A 19,249-nucleotide genomic window follows, 5' to 3' on the forward strand; every position below is an offset into this window, starting at 1 on the left:
TTATTAATCATTCTGAGATAATCCACCCAGAAAGAGAATTCAGTGTTAGTGGGAAAATCATGAATTTGAATTTGGAAATGTTGGCTCTGAAGTGCATTCGCCAGACCCATAGAGGAGACATTAAATGGGCAGCACATACAGGACTGAAGACCAGGAAAGCTTAGGACTGGAGATACAAATAATGGCGAGTTTGGGGAATACAGATAATAACTGATGTCATGGGTATGAATGAGATTTCTTAGGAGAAGGAATATAGAGTGAGAAGACAAAAGGGCTGAGGACTTGACATGCTGATGATTAAACAAATAACCAAATAGAAGAGAATAAGCTTAAAAGGAGATCAAAGAGTAAAAGGGGAGAAATTAGCACCTTAGTTTCTGCTCAGATGTGTATTTTTGAGATCATGGCACATACTACATCCTAAGTATGTTTAAAGTGTGGCATGTTATCTCATGGTGAATATGGACAAAATCGCATTATCCAGCTTCTTCTATGTCATCCAACTAAACAAAATCTAAACAGAAAACATATTCCTTCTCTCCAAAGCACCACTCTTCCCAGTAGATAAATCAGAAACTTTAAAGACACTTTAAAGACTTACTTTGTTTCCTTTAGTGATCCTTCTAGTTTTTAATACTTATTCTTTTTTTTTCTTTTTTATATTTGTCACTTCTACTGCCTGGTTCAGTCCAATCTATTCAACATAAAAATGTCCATCAGTTTTCTTCCTAAAGTGATTGGATCATATTACTCTTGCTCAAAAGTCACTGATATGAATATAAACATCATTCTCCTAAGCATAGTTTCCAGGACTTCGTGACCTGGCCCAGCCAGATTTTCCTGTTTTGTCCCTTAGCTATGTGCTTTACCTTGCTATATTACTCACTCTTTCTCCCTGACCATGTTATGTGTTTTCAAGGAACTGCTTTTGTTCCTATTATAAACACAGATGAAAGCACAACCTTTGCTCATTTTCAGTGTCTATCACATTGCTGCTCATCCTCTTCAAGACTACCCCCAGGGCTTCATTCCAAAAAGGCTTACCTGGTTTCTCTCGGTTGTAATGAATTACTCTTACTTCAAAAGTTCCACAGCCCCTTACACCTTCATGATAGTACTTGTTTCATTTTGTCCTGAAATCATTGGATTTTTTTCTGCCTGCACTACTTGGTTGTAAACCTCTTAAAAAGTAGTGCCATGTCACATTTGTCTGTATGTTCTACATACTGTTTTGCCGTGGTTAGAAGTATTGAATAAGCTATAGATTCTAGAATAGAGGAAATAAGTATTATTTTAAGTGTATTTCTTGTATATAATTGCACTCAGTATCTTATTTCTACTTTGGTACTGTTTCTACAATTTTATATGCACAGCATAAATTTTTTTCCCTCTTTTGGCAGAAATATTCTTGGGTCAGAAAACTGGGGCTGGGGGAGGCTTTTTTCCTTTTAAAAAGAGAATTCTCAGGGCACCTGGGTGGCTCAGTGGGTTAAGCCTCTGCCTTTGGCTCAGGTCATGATCTCAAGGTCCTGGGATCAAGCCCCAAGTCAGCTCTCTGCTCAGCAGGGAGCCTCCTTCCCCCGCCTTCTCTCTGCTGCCTCTCTGCCTACTTGTGATATCTCTTTCTGTGTCAAATATTAAATAAAATCTTAAAAGAAAAAAAAAATTTCACGTTTGACCTTAACCTGGTCTAAGTAGTCAATATTCCTTTATTAATTTTTCAAAAATCCAAACCTTGGAAAGAGTTGTTTTTTTTTTTTTTTTTTTTTTAAGATTATTTATTTATTTATTTGTTAGAGTGAGAAAGAGAGAGCACACAAGCAGGGGGAGTGACAGGCAGAGGGGGAAGCAGGCTCCCCACTGAGCAAGGAGCCCAATGCTAGACTCTATCTCAGGACCCTGGGATCATGACCTGAGCTGAAGGCAGAGGCTTAACTGATTGAGACACCCAGGAGTCCCTTATTTTTTTTTTTTTAAGTTTTGTTTATTGATTTGTCAGGGCGGAAGAGCACAAGCCGGGGTGCAGCAGGCAGAGGGAGAGGGAGAAGCAGGCTTCCCGCTGAGCAAAGAGCCTGATGATTCCAGGACCCTAGGATCATGACCTGAGCTGAAGGCAGAATTTAACTTCCTGAACCACCCAGGCACCTCTGGAAAGACTGTTTTTAAATCTCATTTCATAGGATTTTTTTTTCTTTTTCTTCGCAGTACATGCTTGTTATAGAAAAATGAGAAGACACAAATATACTTATTCATTCATCTTATTTTTTAAGGCTATTCAGGGTTGATACAGTTGGAACAAACTTTCTGACAAGATAGGAGTAAATTAATTTAATGGCTAATAATTTGTTGAAAAGATATTCTTCCTGTGATACTATTTTTGTTGTTTGGTGTAGCTGCTGTTTTATTTGCATAGCACAATTGAAGGTAATGGAAATATGTTGTTGGAATTCCTAATTTGATGTATTTCCTCCTCTACTATAAGAATGTTTCTGTATTTAAATTGAGATAATGACTTAAATGAATTTTCTAATAAAAAAAATTTTTAAGTAAAATGTTAACTTTTCTGTTATTAAATTTGATTTCTCCCCTTCTCATTAACACAGCTCTCAAGAGGCAGAATTTATATAATAATCCTTTCAACTCCATGAGTTACACAAGTCCTTACAGTCCGAATGCAAGTAGCCCATACAGCAGTGGTTTCAATTCTCCATCCTCAACCCCAGTGCGACCTCCTATAGTCAAACAGCTAATACTTCCTGGAAATTCAGGTAAGGAGAAAATGAAATGAATAATTAAGGATTTTATTGCGCTACCTCAAAAATAACATAATCATCAGTTGTTAAAATTCTTTTATTTATGAAACTTTTAAGAGCTTAGAGAAAATATCAGTGAGGAGCACCAGGTACTATTCTAGGTCCCAGGGATACAGATAAACCAGGTTACATTCATGAAGTTTTTTTTTTACCATGTACTAAGTTTGTAGATCTTGCTTGATTAGATTAACAAGCTTTTGATTCTCTTAACCAATAGATGCTTGCCGAATAGCTTGATTGAGCTGTAAAAGCTATAAATAAGAGCTCTTTTTGTTTAAATAGCATTTTCCGGTTTGTTTGTTTTTTTTTCTTTTTTAAGATTTCTTTGTCAGAGAGATAGAGAGAGCACACAAGCAGGGGGAGTGGCAGGCAGAGGGAGAGGCAGACTCCAGTGAACATGGAGCTGGATGCAGGACTTGGGATCATGACCTGAGCAAAAGGCAGCCACTTAATCAACTGAGTCACCCAGCATCACTAAAAATAAGAGCTCTTATTTTCACTTATTTTGTTAAACAATTCAAGCTTTATTTAATAAGCTTAGATATTGCACTTAACGAGAAGTAGAAGGCCATATGTGAAATGTGCCGACAGAGTGGAGCCCTAAATGATAGGGGAGGGATAGACTGCTGTAACTCAGGGAAAGAATGTTTATTGTGGTTCTGTGACAGACATGTTCTCTCTAACTTACTGTTCTTTGGAATTCAGGCCCTGGTTAACTCTTATTGCTGCTGCTGTTATGGGTAATTATTGCAGCTTCCTTAAAAATTAAGGTTATTGTTAACCACCCCAAATTTTTGACCTGTGTATTCCCTAGTCTGTTGACTCTTTGGATCCTGCTGTTTATTTTGTACGTAAGTTGTTACTTGCTGCTATTCATGTCACCCATGACTGCATCCTAAAAATATTTGTTTAATATAATTTTATTTGGGCACTATTTGAGCTTGACCTTGTAGTACTTTTCCTGTCATATGTACTGTGTTCTTCTTCATAATGTACACATTAACTCTTACTTATAGTCTTTTCATGTTGGAGCTGACTTTTTTCTTTCTTTTCAAGTTTTTATTTAAATTCGAGTTAACATATATGGTAAAGTTGGTTTTGGGTGTAGAATTTAGGGATTCATCAATTACATACAACACTCTGTGAAAGCTGACTTTTATGGTAAAGAGTTCTGGGAATTGATTGATTGATTTCAAATCAACCTGTATTAGAAATATTAGTAACAGTGTTGGGACTTTATGCTTCACCAGAAGTTGATGATCTGATGAAAGCATTTCCTTAGAAATAAGTTATTATTTATAACTAAATAAATATTTAAAATAACTAAAAAAGTATTTAAACCATTTAAATTATTATTATTTTATAAGTTAATAAGTGTATCCGTTATTCCTCTGACCTGTCTTCTATCCCTTTTTGTTTTGAGTGATTAAATGCTTTTTTTTTTTTTTAAGATTTTATTTATTTATTTGACAGACAGAGATCACAGATAGGCAGAGAGGCAGGCAGAGAGAGAAGTGGAGGCAGGCTCCCTGCTGAGCACAGAGCCCGATGCGGGGCTCGATCCCAGGACCCTGGGATCATGACCTGAGCTGAAGGCAGAGGCTTAACCCACTGAGCCACCCAGGCACTCCAGAATGCTTTTTAAAATTTATTTATTTTCTTTATTCCATCTTTGGGCTTCACTGCTGCACTTCAGAGGGCTCTGTGTATCCCCATTACTAGTTGGACAAAGGAATTTTGTAAACATGGCATAATGCAGGAAAAATGAGCATAGTGTTCTTTTTTGGTTTGCTCCTAAGTCTCTAAGGAATCTTGATTTTCCTCAAATTACAGTTTTCTTGTTTAGGAAAAGTAGATGCTTTTATTCAGGGAAAAAAATAATGGTATTTGCTAACGAGTAACTTTGAGAGGAGAAGACACATCATAAATGCATCTGTTTATAAGCAGTTCCACTGGCTGTCTTAAAAAAGTTGGAATCCTCTAGCATGTATTGGACACTACCTACTTGCCAAGCACTGTGGTAAAAGCTTAATTGTTTCATAAGAGGACAGATAATTTATAGTTAAAATGTTTTGTTTTTATGCCATAATGTATGAAGGAGACCCTATAGTCCTCTTTATTCTTTTTTTTTTTTTTTTAAGATTTTATCTTTTGTTTTTTTAAGTAATCTCTTCACCCAACTTGGAGTTCAAATTTACAACTCGGAGATAAAAGTCACACACTCCACTGCTGAGCCAGCCAGGTGCTCCATCTTCTTTATTCTTATTGAGGTCAATTTTTAATTTCAGTATTTGGGAATTTTTTAAACAAAACAGAATAATGGTGAACTGGATCAAAGATTTAATATAAAATTAATTAGAACAGATGTTTATTCAGTTTTTGTTTAACCAAATCTCAAATCTTTTTTTTTTTAAGGTAATTTGAAAAGTTCATCAGACAGAAATCCTCCACTCAGCCCTCAATCCTCTATAGACAGTGAGTTAAGTGCTTCAGAATTAGATGAAGATTCAATTGGATCCAATTATAAGCTAAATGATGTAACCGATGTACAGATTCTAGCTCGGATGCAGGAAGAAAGTAAGTATTTTAATTGTTAAAGTTGAAGTCTAGTTGAGGTATAATTTTGTGGGGGTTATTAAATAGGTCTTAAGATGTGGAAGAATAGTAACAAATGTCGAAATTTCAGTGGTTTATTCAACATATAGACTTGCTTGTTCATTAACGTGTTTTCAGAGTTCATTTTACATAAAACATCGTGTACGTGGAGCAAAGAAAGGCAGGTTATACTCTGCTTCAATGACTGGTAACCATACCCTGCATGTTACTTTGTGCAGGAACTCTCTAGAGTAGTTACTACTCTATGACTTCGTATTTTCTTATTCTAGATCAGTGTTTCTCAACCGTTTTCCGTTATTAGCCCCTCAAGAGTGCCTTTTCAGACATTTTTTTTTCCTTTTTGCCTACCACTTCCCATCATGATATTTAATACCACAGATCCACCCTGCATATCTTTATGTACTATGAGGACCATAAATTATTATGGTAACTAAGATTTTTTTCATACCCCAAGAATCAATTATTCCCCCTTGGGGACATAATCTCAGAATATATGATAGAGACTACAAAAAAAGAGACCTTTATGAGAAAATTGGAGTTATGACATTAAATGAAGCATATGATCTTGCTTTGCTGCAGAGTGGTCCTTGCAATTTCTCAGGTCACAGATACCTTTGAGAATCGAATAAAAATTATATCCCTTGCCATCCCAAAATGCACATGTGCACAGAATTTTTCATACTATATTAAGGGTTTATGGATGCCCTGGCTTTCATTTTAAGATGGTGGTGAGAGTATTGCCTCTACATTTCTTTTTAATAGAAATGGCAATTCATTCTTATTTATATAGCTGCACTTTTCATATTTGTGTATAAGAGATTTAAAAAAATATTTCAGTACACAAAACCTGAGTAAATAAAGAAGAGGAATGAAAAGAGTAAGTGAAAATAATGAGACTAAGAAAATCACAGTGTCATTCTCAGGAGATCATAAAAGGATTCTCAACCTGAAGAAACAGGAAAACTTGAACATGTGAAATATCCTCACCTAATTGTACTGATAATGGTACACATTTTTAAAAGGCTTTTAGGGAGGATGGGATAGTTTTATGTTTTTAGTAAAGTATTATGGTTTGACTATACATTTTATAATGAAATACCACAGGCTTAACTCTAAAGCAAGCAGTCTCTCTCAAGTGACCCCTTTCCTCTTTACAATGAAAAGATTCTTGAAGTACACATTTCAGAGTCTTGACAGCTGACTAAGGGTAATATGGAGCATTGCTATAATTTAATGAAATGCTTTCTACATTAGGCCCCTTTATATAAATAGGTAGTTTTATTAAACTATAACATTTATTAAGAAGCTGCAGAATGTTATCCTACTGATTCATTTCCCATTTTTACGCTACTTCTCAGAAAACCAGAAAGATTTGGTGCTTGCTTTATTTATCTTAAGCTCTAGAAACTAATAATATGGTACTCTTTTTTCTTCTGTAATTATATATAACTCCTCACTGAGACTGGTATTGTCAGCTAGTGAGAGGCGAGTTTTTGTCAGGGATGTGAAAGAATAAAGAATGCTTCCTCACTATAACTTAGAGTTAATTGTCTCATTTCCTCTCTGAACTCTGACTTTTTAGACCCTAGGATTTTGTTAGCTACTCAACCAGCTATTTGCTGTCACTTTCTTACTGTGTTTTGGTAACAAGTAAAAGAAATTTTAGCCTTACTTTAATCATTCTTTGTAAGGCATCCCCATGCACAAATATTTCTTTTTCTGGTGAATAAAAAAAAAGATGCTAAAAATGTGCCCTATACTGCCTTCAAATGCCTGTTTTGTTTTGTTTTGTTTTTTAAGCAAATGATTTCTTTTTTAAGCAAATGTTTTAAAGTATCATTTCTTCAGGGTTTTTTTGTTTTGTTTTGGGGTGTGTGTGTGTGTGTGTGCGTGCGCGCGCGCGTGAGGTGTGTGTGGGTTTTTGTTTTTTTTTTAAGATTTTATTTATTTGAGAGAGAGAAGGAGAGAGCATGAGAGGGGAGAAGGTCAGAGAGAAAAGCAGACTTCCCAGGGAGTTGGGAGCCTGATGCAGGACTCAATCCCAGGACTCTGGGAAAATGACCCAAACCGAAGGCAGTGGCTTAACCAAACTGAGCCACCCAGGCGCCCTGTTTTTTTGTGTGTGTTTTGTGTGTGACCCTTTCACTTCAGGGTCATCCCACAGATCTGCAGACAAGCAGTGTTAAAAATGAAGGTAATTAGAATGTTTCTGGAGAAACAATTTTCCTTCATATTTCAGTATGTAACAGATTTTTACCAGGGTTTTGTATTTCAGACAAGTAGATCAAAAGTTCAGTCAGTTTACTGTTTTATTACTAGTGAATCGGTACACAAATAAAGAAGAAAGTGAATTTTACTTGATTATGTTAATATTGCTTTGTCCTACTCATGAAGTGGTATGAACAGAAATGTAGAATTACAGATTTTGGCTGTTGGCTGATTAAACCTCCTTATTTTTAATATGAGAAAAACACAATCCCATAGAGATTGTTGCTTCCTTAGGATCCCCTAGTACTGGAGGGCCTGCTTTGGGATCTGTGTTTTTCTTTGTAAAACAGTGTTCTTCGCTGGTCTGCTGTCTTTTGTTAGGTGTCTTTAATGCTGTGTTTGCTGTTATGAGACACTGAGTAACTTGTTGGTTACTAGTGAAACTTGTGGCTTGACTGAAGGACCAGATAGGCCCCAGGAATTTGTAGTTTTACAGATACCCTGGTGTGATTCTCACCCACTTCTTTGGGTACCATATCGATAGAACTATCTGTGTATGAGTACCCATCTTAAAAGTTTGAATACTTCTGTATAATAGTAGAGATTGTTAAATTAGGTTGTCCATGGTTATAGCAGGACTTGCTCAAAATATTAGCTAAATTCTGTACTTTCTTGAATAGTAATTTTTTTCTTCATTGAATATATATCAACATTTGTTTTTGTTCCAGAAGTTTTTATACTATTTGAAGGGCCTAATGTTCCTTGGGTGTTTCTGGAGATGTCAGGATACATAGGGGAGCCCTTTGAAAATTTGTACTTGATGGCTTAGGATTTAAGCTTGTTTTACTGAAGTCTTGGGTTGTGAAGCAATTGAAATTCATTTATGCCCAAATAATGAATTCCTGAGGGTGGGATAGAAGTTTGCTTCATCAATAACATCAATTCAAAGAATTTAGTATCCAGGGAGTTTATTTATCCACTGGTGTATTCTTTTCATTGGTGGCACAGTAATTATTTTCCCTTAATATTTCTTAAATGTTGATCTCAAATTTCGATTATTGTCTTTAGGAGTAGGAATATTTTCAAGTTTATCATTCTGTCTCTACTATAGATTTCAGATTTAAGAAGAAAATTTTGGATTGGGCAAAAGTTTATAGAATTCCATTCAATTTAAAAATAATCTTTTTGAATGTTTTAGGCATATGGGAGAATGTGTAAGATGATTCAAGTGGAAAGGGAGTTTTTCTTTACACTTTATAGCCTGTTTGAATTTCTCAATGGTATTCTTTTGTTTTTAAACTTCAAAAATATTTAAATGTTTAAAAATATACCTAAAGAAATGAAATAACACATTCATTATTGTCAGGTCTCCGTCAAGAGTATGCAGCCACCACATCTCGGCGCAGTTCTGGTTCATCTTGCAATTCTACAAGGCGGGGTACTTTTAGTGATCAGGAACTTGATGCGCAAAGTTTAGATGATGAAGATGACAATATGCATCATGCAGTATACCCTGCTGTTAACAGGTTTTCACCATCACCACGCAATTCACCTCGACCATCACCTAAGCAGTCACCTAGAAATTCACCTCGTTCACGATCTCCTGCTCGGGGAATAGAATATAGTAGAGTGTCCCCACAGCCTATGATTAGCCGCTTACAGCAACCTCGCCTTTCACTTCAGGGTCATCCCACAGATCTGCAGACAAGCAGTGTTAAAAATGAAGGTAATTAGAATGTTTCTGGAGAAACAATTTTCCTTCATATTTCGGTATGTAACAGATTTTTACCAGGGTTTTGTATTTCAGACAAGTAGATCAAAAGCTCATTCAGTTTACTGTTTTATCACTAGTGAATCACAAATAAAGAAGAAAGTGAATTTTACTTGATTATGTTAGTATTGCTTTGTCCTACTCATGAAGTGGTCTGTATGTAGATTTTTATTTAATTGATTTCTGGCTCTTTTTAAAGGTTTTGTTCTACCAATTTATAGAACCTGGGTTGAGTTGTTATAAGACATGTACTTCCTATTAACTCTTCTAAAATATGCTGAATGCTTAAATAAAGAATTCAGTTTTTGATTGCCAATTAATATTTTAACTCTTTCTTCATCTTAAAGAATGGTTTGATTTTTTTTTTCATTAAATTCTCTTGTTACAGAAAAACTAAGACGCAGTCTTCCAAACCTGTCCCGACCATCTAGTACACAAGTTGACTCAGTGAAAAGCAGCAGAAGTGACTCAAATTTTCAAGTGCCAAATGGAGGAATACCTCGCATGCAACCTCAGGCTTCAGCCAGTAAGTACCTTTATTGTACCAGTTATTTAAAGGAAAGTGAAAATAATAGGTAGTAATTTTGTACTGAATAGCTGTATTAAACCATATCTGCAGTAAAGTACAGTACCCACTTGTATCAGTACTTGTATCTGAATGAAACTTTGGTCTTTCCAGAATTTTAAAATAAGCGTATGTGTGTGTGTGTGTATTTCTTAGAAACCTACACATTAGAAAATGACAAGTTTTTGTGGGAAATAGTCCTGGAACAGACAACTTAAAACCCAAGCAGCTTTCTTACTAGAACATTAATAAAAAGCAGTAATCCTGCAAAAAATACTAGCATAATCAGAAGCATGTTAAATTTTCAGTGACTAAAATAAATACTCCAGCAAATATAAAACTTCATAAAAACAAAAAATTGAAGGTAACTTGATGAAAAGGAAGAGCTGAGAGCGTTGAATGAAGAAGACATACGCAACATAAACTAAGATCAGAAAGAATCATGCAGAAAGAACTCCTAAGACAAAGGAGCCAGACTGAGCCAAGAAGTGATAAGGGAATAGATGGATAGATGGATACTGTGTACTTTGGTGTACAAGGTGATGAAAAATGAATTGAACACTTTCCAAAGAGTGTTACTTGTTAACTACAATAGATAATCCAATCAGGTTTAAACAAACTATCACAGTTCTATAATTTTAGAAATGCTCAATGTGCACCCTCTGTATCCCACAGCTCACATCAGTCTTGTAGTCTGATAGACCCCGTTCCTTTGTGGCACATTATGTCACCGGTTGAAGTGGTAGCTGTGATGTGCTCCTTCATTTCGTCAGAGCTGTGAAGAAGTAGCACAAACATGAGGTTATTGATTGTTCATTTATGTAAATTGTTTATTGAATAATACTACTTTGAAAGCATTTGATTATTTTTTTAATTCCTTTACACTCGTTCTTGGCTCTGTTGTGTTTAGCTGACTTTGTGTATTTTGTGTTAAGCTGCTGTTACTTGGTGACTCAAAAAAAAAAACAAGCCAGGAAAAAATACATTTATGTTTTAAAATACATAAATAATAATGACAATAAATTAATAAATACATTAAAATAATAAAATACATTTATGTATTTTTATCACAAATGATTTATGTGATAACATCGATACATTTTCCTTATTTTCTAGTTGTATATATTACTTACATTACAGAAACTCATGTTGTGCTGTACCATATGTATATATTCCTGTTTAATCCTCACAACAATTCTGTGAAGTAGGTACAGTTATTAACATTTTGCAGATTAGGAAATAGGACCTTTGAATGGTTGAATAACTTATCTTTGATCATATGGCTTATAGGCGGCATGTTAGGATTCGCACCCACGTGCTCAAGAATCCAAGTCCACCTAGCGAGATTTGTCACATTTATGGTTTACAACTAAGATTTAAAAATAGTCCAGAATTATTGTCTGTTTTTTTGTAAGATGAGCCCTAAAATTTAAGGCACTGTAGAAAATTATTACACAGAGATTTATATACTTCATTTACTCAGCTGGATGTGTGCAACATGTTTTTGAACCAAGTTGAAATTTAAACTTAGTATTCCAAGTCTTACAGACTATGCAAGAGTGCCATTATGATACTCAAATGGTATACTCATAATTAGTATGAAAAATAGGGAATCACAAAACATTAAAAATAAAAATAAAGTAGCAATTCAAACTCTAAATTCTATCAAAATGGTGAATGATAACTTTTGTGCCTTTAAGTCTACAAATTAAGTCAGTTTGACCCTTGAGGACATTGTGTGTCTGGTTATTTCCTCCTTGGTATATTTGCCTGAAACAAAAAACAGTGCACAATGTTAATACAACAGGAAAGAAAATTTTGTATCATTAAGATTAAGCAATAAAAATCATGCATATTACAAGCTGCACTTCTATAGCCTAGGCACAGATAATCCAAAACATTATTTATATTTGTCCTTTTGTGCTTACTTTGAATGTTAAGTTCTCAATTTCTCAAAACTTTATATCTCCAGAGACAGCTTCATGGCTCTTTGTTAAAACTAGCTATATCTATATTCTCTTTACTATATTCAGTAAATTCTCAGTACCAGTTCTTTACTCAGGGTTGTTCTCTCATGCCCTCATGTATGTTCTTTATTTGAACTACTCTAGCCCCTCAAAGCTGTATGGAAATAAAAACCCTCGCAGAAATAGAAGAAAATATAAAAAGTTGAGAACCTAGGATAAAAATGTTAATAGAAAAAATATATTGACCATATCTTAAACTTTGTGATAATTACTTGCCTTCTTTACCTACTGATTTCCTAGAATTTTTTTCTATAGGTGAATTATTTTTTTCTTTTTCCCCAGAAATTGATAATTAAAGAAAATATGTAGGGAAAAAATAATGAGATTCTAATCACCAGTTTACTTTTAAGTAAAAAATATGTATGCAGTTTCATAGTGGTGTATTTCAACATTTGAACAGTATATAAGCAAAAGAGAAAACAAGGTACCATCCTTTTTTTTTTGTCAATTTCATATGCTTGTTTATTTTTATATTTGAAACTGTAGTGAAGCTTATTTACAATTAAAATGCCACAAATACTTATTTTAATGTAAAATCACAGTCCAAAAATATTTTTGGAAAAAGGTAAATCCAGAATTTTACCAAGTTTAAAACTTAAGTTTATATTATAAAAATATTGTAAAGCCTTTTGTTTAAAATTAACGTTATATTTTGTAATGTACTTGTTTTTCTTAAAATTTTACATATATCTTTGATAGAAATGTATGTATGTGTTCTTTTAATTAGTGTGTGTGTATACTGCTTTCATAATAGCCTTTTTATTTTGATATAGAATTATTTATAAATGTAATAGCAAGTCTTATATGTTTTATACATGAATTAGTATTTTTATTTTTTGTGTCAGTTGGTTAGTATAATAGATGTTGCATTTTCTTTTCCTTTAAGTCTTTATTTTTCCAGCCTTTAAGTGGTAAAGCTTTGGTTCTTACTTGCTGGTCTGCATGAACCTAACTTTGCGAGGTTGCTGTTATTTCCACTTATGGGACCACTTCTTTTGCCTTGTACTATGCCGATCACTGTTTTATATGCTTATTTGCTATGGCTGCATTATTGTGGATGCTGGCATTCAAATACGAATATTATGAGAGTTCTAATATATTTTCATTTTTATAGCTATTACCAATTTCCAGCTTCTGTATTTGAAATGTGAGTAACTTAAAAAGTTAAAGAAAACCAGAGCATTGCAGAGGTCATGGATATATGTCATTTTCTCAGTTTCTCCAGTTAAAGGAAGGAATGTTTGTCAGGAACAGAGTTTTTTCAAAAGACTAGTGCCTTGCTAAGACTACTAGAGTAGAGGTTCAGTAGGAAATTTAGTTTTCAGAAAGATACAGGAATTATCGGTTCAGAAATAAGAAAAGGGAGAAAAACCCTAGAAGATCTGCTGGTTTAAAAAAATTTAATACTTAAAACTCTGGTTAGTAGTTTTAAATATTTATTTTCACATGAATTATCTCATTTGAATCTCACAACCACCTGTTTCTTTTCATAGAGAGAAAGCAGATGTCCATACGTATTACACATGCAGTAGCATATAACTAGAAAAGTGCAAAACCAAACCAAATTACTCCCTCCTCCCAACCACTCTTTGAGTCCCCTGATATCCTCCCAATAATTTTTTGATTACATCATGCTGACGTAACTGCAAATGAGTAGGCATCTTGGAAAATATTCCTGAGTGACTATTGGAGCATTATTGAACTATACTTTGTGGATATATGTCATTTTCTCAGTGAATTACCACAAATGAGTAAAATAATCCAGTGTAATATTTATCCACTTACTTACATTTAATCAAATGGAAGAATATTTTTGCATAAGATACAGAGTGTTACCCCAGCGAAAAGTTACATGGTCAGTATTCTACTCCAGACTTCTCACTGAAGAGGGAGTGTCCAAGACAGTGGTCAGCTTACATGTAACCAGACTGCCCTGAGGCCCATGGGGAAGGAATTTTCATCCAGATTTCGCTTGGAACCAAACCTTAAAAGATTACACTTGAATTTTACATAATTGTGAATTATAAAATCAAATAAGTTATGATAAATCTGTGTAATGGGCTGATGTAAGAATGAATGGGATACTTCTAGAATTTCTTTTTAAGAGTAAGCAGCACAATGATGGTCAATTATCTAATTACAAAAAGATTTTATAAATGTTTTTCTGACACTCCTATATATTTTGATTGAATACATCTGGGATGGTAACCCAACATGTATATTTTTAAGTGTCTCACTGATCCTGCAGTATATTCAGGTTTGAGAACCACTTGAATAGATCTCTGCTACAGAGGATCTTGAATGCTTAGTTCAGATCTCTGTTCAGATTTTATCTAGTGATCAATCACTCATGTGTCCTTAATTATTCAACAGATATTGGGTATATGTTATGTTATAGACAGTGGGATTATAGATATAAATGAGAGCATGTGCCCTTCAGTAGCACGGAGTGATTAGCAGGAACTTCTGTGGGAACAGAAGAAAGGCATTAAACTCTTTTGTGTGTGAAGAGGCTTTCAGGAATGTTATTGAAGTTATCTTTCTGCTAACTCAGGAGGAGCTCATGAGACCACATGAAGAAAGGAAAGACAGATTTACCTAATAGTGTGATTGGTATTGAAGTCTTTAAAGTAGCACCCTGTTTATAGTGGTTTTGTATGACTAGAGTGTAGGGTGCAGCAGGATGGTTAGTGCTTCCATTGATGAAGGCTGAGAGAAATATGTAAGGCACAGACTGGGAGTTTTTTTTTAATATATTAAGGAATTTGGATTTCATCCTATAAGTGTGGAAAGCCATGGTAGACTTTTTTTTTTTTTTTTTTTTTTTTTTGACAGAGATCACAAGTAAGGAGAGAGGCAGGCAGAGAGAGAGGAAGAGCCATGGTAGACTTTTGATCAATGTTGCTTCTTAGAAAATCCATTCTAGTAATAATAGGAAGAATGGATTAAAGTTGAGAGACTAGAAACCATTTGGAAGGCTATTGTACAATCATGGCAAGAAATGAATATCTGAACAAAGGCATTGGTACGGGAGGTGATGAGATCTGGATGAATTTTTAAAAATGAAAGCGGATATGTGACTTGGTAACACTGAGAAGATGGGAGGTGGAGAGGGAGAGAGGATTGAAAGGTGACTCTGAATGAGAATTTATAAGCAATGAAAGTTTCAAAACAAAATGTCATTGCCGAGTTAGGGGGAACACTGAGCATTTTACCTGGCAGTGATTAACATTCTTTTGTAGTGGCTTATGCTTACTTAGTATTTGGGACCTGGAATTATTTTTAACATCTCTCCATATGACAAAATTATGTTCAATAATAATGAAATAGAATGGGTTATAATAATAATGGCTGGAGAAAATGCAGACAATGAGAAATACTTTTTTATTGAGTGTTATTTTATAACTATCAGTAAAAAAATTATATCAGCATTACAAAAAAGGTATTTTTAAATCATTTTTTATAAAAAAGGAAAATGTTTTTACATATTGGTCTGTCACAGTAGTGAATACTATAGTTTAAGTTTCTGGAAATTTGCCAATAACTTCTTCAGAATTGATCTTTGTATACTGAAGCTCAAGATACAGTATAGCCAGATTTATCAGTTTCTCTTCAGTCATACTGACTGAAGAATAGTCTTCAGTTTTTAAATCTGAAAAGTTTTTCTTCTTCCCCACAATGCACCTGTTGCACAAGTAAGGAAATAGTCAACATAATGATAAGTTTGACAGAAATTCATAAATTTCCATTTTACAATACATTTCAGAAATTGCCATCTTGTCCATATCTTAGTTCCTTTGGGGATCAAATCTAAAGATTTTTTTTTTAAGATTTTTTTTTAAAGATTTTTATTTATTTATTTGACAGAGAGAGAGATCAGAAGCAGGCAGAGAGGCAGGCAGAAAGGTGGGGGGTGGGAAGCAGGCTCCCTGCTGAGCAGAAAGCCCGATGCGATGCGGGGCTCAATCTCAGGACCCTGAGATCACAACCTGAGCCGAAGGCCGAGGCTCAATCCACTGAGCCACCCAGGTGCCCCCCAATCTAATGATTTTTTAAATGTCTTCACAGCTGAAAAAATTCAAGTAATACTCAGTCACATATAATTACAATTGAAGTAACTCAGATTCTGTTTCATTGACTTAATTATCACTGTACCACCATGGCTTATTTCTAAGCCGTGTAAATGTAGGAAAAAAAATATTGTATGAAAGGGGTTAGAAGCACATAGTAGTGTGCTAACTGAGCTTGATTTCACATCTCTGTGACCTTAACTCTGGAAAGAAACGTGTAGTTGAATCTACCTATGATAGGGGAGACCATATAACTGGGAGTTCTGGTTATTTTTCATGTGAAATGCAATGTACATTAAAAGATAAGTATGTTCATTTAAATCTTTAATATTTGCTGTTAAAAGGTAATGGTACCTGCAGCAATTATTTCTAACTTAGGCTGACAAATTGTTTTCTTTAGGGAGGAGCATTTTATCACCAACATTGATTATTAATCCAGGACATGATGATGATTTAAAAAAAAAAAAGACCAAGCTGGTTTTATTTTTGCTCTGAATTCCTTATAGATCATTCACTCACTGCCCAGACTGCACTGGAGTGTGTGTGGCGGCGGCGGGGCGGGGGGGGGGGGGGGCTGGTTCAGCAGTTCCACTACTGCTGCCTTGATGCACATGAATAAAGTGGAAGGATTGGATGTAGGGAAACCAAAAAAAGATACTGTCCTAATCCAAATATAGGATGATGAAGGTCTGAGTTAGGTATTTAGGAGACAATAGGGGGATGTAAACAGAACTATAGGGATGACTAAATGGAATTAAAGAAAACTTTGAGCTAGAATGACTTGGAAAATGGTGGTGTATGTTTAACAAAAATACAGAGACTTTCGGAATTGGTATGTGGAGGAAGACATTAACCTAACTAACGTTGAATGAGAGAATAGTATTTTTATTGTACCATTCTTTGCTTTCCATGGTGGGTCTTGCTAATTTGGAATTAAATAAATATTAAGAGAGAAACCAGGGAAACAAGTATTTTTAAACAGCTAACATGCTGAATTCTGTTATTATGGAAAGATTTGGAGACTTTCTGTTTACTTTATCATTTAAAAAATGATTTTGTCTTTAGAAGGCTGATAAAATTAAGAGTGATAATTCAAATAATAACTTAGTGTTCTTATTTGAGTAATACACCACTATGCAGTATCTTATGAAAATCACTCATTTCTTTGTCAGATTTATTAGATTTGTTGTATTAGACAAGTTTAGAGTATACTGCTTGATTCTGTTTGCAGTCTGATTCTTCAGGTAACCATTGCATCGTTTTTACTTGTTTTGGATGCTGTTGTTACCCATGAAACTTGAGAGATAAAGTCCATTGGAGTTATCATAGCTATTAATTTCAGTAGGACTTTTCCAAAACAGATTACAGATGATATTTGATATTAAGCCCTCACTAAAAAAATTTTTAATGGTAATAGGTATTGTGGTTTGCCTGTATACATACCAGTAGTTACCTTTTGCCCTCATTTTCTCTATTCCAGTGATAGCGGCGCACTTCCCGTCCTTCAGATCCACTGGGCACACACTTACCTCAGGTCCTCTACCATTGCTTTCCATCTGCCTACAGTGTTCTTCGCAGATAGCTGTATGGCCTACTTCCTCTCTTCCTTCAGATCTTTGCACAAATGTCATCTCAGGGAAATCTTTCTTGATCCACCCCATTTATAATTGCAATTTAAATCTCCCATTTCGTGTCTCCCTTCCCTACTTGGTTTTCTCCTTAGCAGCTCTCACTGTCTGACTCTTTTCTTTCCCCTTTCTTTTCAGAATGTTAGTTCCATGAAAGTAAGAATTTTATCTATCTAGTTGGCTATTGAAGAAATCCAGTGTACCTAAAACAGTACCTGAAATAAAGTAGATAATTAACTATTTGAAAGAATGAAAAAAAGCAGCAGCAGCAGTGAATGAGTAAATGAATGATACTATGAATGGTTGGAAGTATGAATAATTATGCAAGTGGAGAATATTCAATGATGATAGAATCCTGTATTTCTGTGGGATAGATATGAGGTAATTTTAAAATTGATTTTTTTTAAGGTTTGAAGTTTTTAGTAGTCTTCCTGGCAATATTTAGGCTGAATTGGTATATTATTTAGCTAAGTAATATGTGGAATACTGTAAAATTTGAAATCAAATATGTTTATTAAAAATATTTACTATTAGTGATGAACAAATTTGATATTTTGATTGGTTTACATATTGTAGATTTTCTCATCCATAAGAAACTATTTCTTTAAGTTTGCACTTTGCACTAAGATTTCCCTCCCTTTTCCTTTCCGACTTAATGCACTAAGCATTTAAAGTTTTTTAAAAGCATTAATAGAGTCAAGCAATAGAGCAAAAGAGAAATTCTCCTTAATTCTCTTTGAGGATATTATCAAGTATTCCTTTGCCAACCTGATGATTGTTTAAGTGCTGGCCAGATTTATGGTTGTGGGATCTCTTTCTCCCTGCATATAAATCCTAAAAGTCCAACTTAAAAATCAGTAGAGTAACATTTTAGAACCACTTAAATAGGTAACTGTAGTGGTAGATGTGGGTCTTTTCAGTTCAATGAAACTATAGTGAGCTTCAACTCTAGATGGCTCTGAGCTGCCATTTACATGCCAGGTTTTAGAGGTTTGTTGCAGTTAATAGATTAGGAGTTTTAGAGAAAGCTTAGAACTCCTCATTGATCACTTTAAGAAGCAGATGCTCTGACTCCTCCAAACCCGTCAACCCCAGCACACACTGTGCACCATGCCCCCCACACACATCTCTATCCATGCCATTTAATATGAGCATAGCCCAGATATGTTGCTACACAAAGTCTAAAGTACAAATTAGTTTTATTCTACAGCAAGATGATGTTGAATATATTAAAGCCCCCGGATTTTTGCTCCCTTGAGGACCTGCCTCGTTCTGAGTTTTCTTCTCCTTTTTGAGTACGGGGATTACTGTTTTATGTTAGGGCAGTTCATCTAACAATAACTGCTTTGCCAAAGTCTGCTTTTTTGCATTGAACAAGTACTACTTTTATTTTATTCTATACTGTGTGCTTGTGTTCATCACTTTTACTTAATTAGCTTTATATTCTTTGCATCCTGTAGCATGTTTGCCGGTGGTTTGCTTTCTCTTTGATATTTTGATTGGTTTACATATTGTAGATTTTCTCATCCATAAGAAACTATTTCTTTAAGT

General features: G+C 34.6%; 1 protein-coding gene across 2 annotated transcripts in view; it reads left to right on the forward strand.

Annotated features, from left to right (window-relative positions):
- The window catches only part of SLAIN2 (SLAIN motif family member 2), an 89,556-nt gene that overhangs the window by 44,157 nt on the left and 26,150 nt on the right, over positions 1–19,249 (forward strand). For both annotated transcript variants that reach the window (XM_059383584.1, XM_059383591.1), the window contains exons 3-6: positions 2,604–2,768; positions 5,229–5,390; positions 9,004–9,363; positions 9,797–9,934. In XM_059383584.1, coding sequence (XP_059239567.1) covers positions 2,604–2,768; positions 5,229–5,390; positions 9,004–9,363; positions 9,797–9,934 — 825 coding nt within the window. The remainder of the gene's footprint in view (positions 1–2,603; positions 2,769–5,228; positions 5,391–9,003; positions 9,364–9,796; positions 9,935–19,249) is intronic.

Source organism: Mustela nigripes, chromosome 1 (genome assembly GCF_022355385.1).
Source record: "Mustela nigripes isolate SB6536 chromosome 1, MUSNIG.SB6536, whole genome shotgun sequence".
NCBI classification, from domain to species: domain Eukaryota; kingdom Metazoa; phylum Chordata; class Mammalia; order Carnivora; family Mustelidae; genus Mustela; species Mustela nigripes.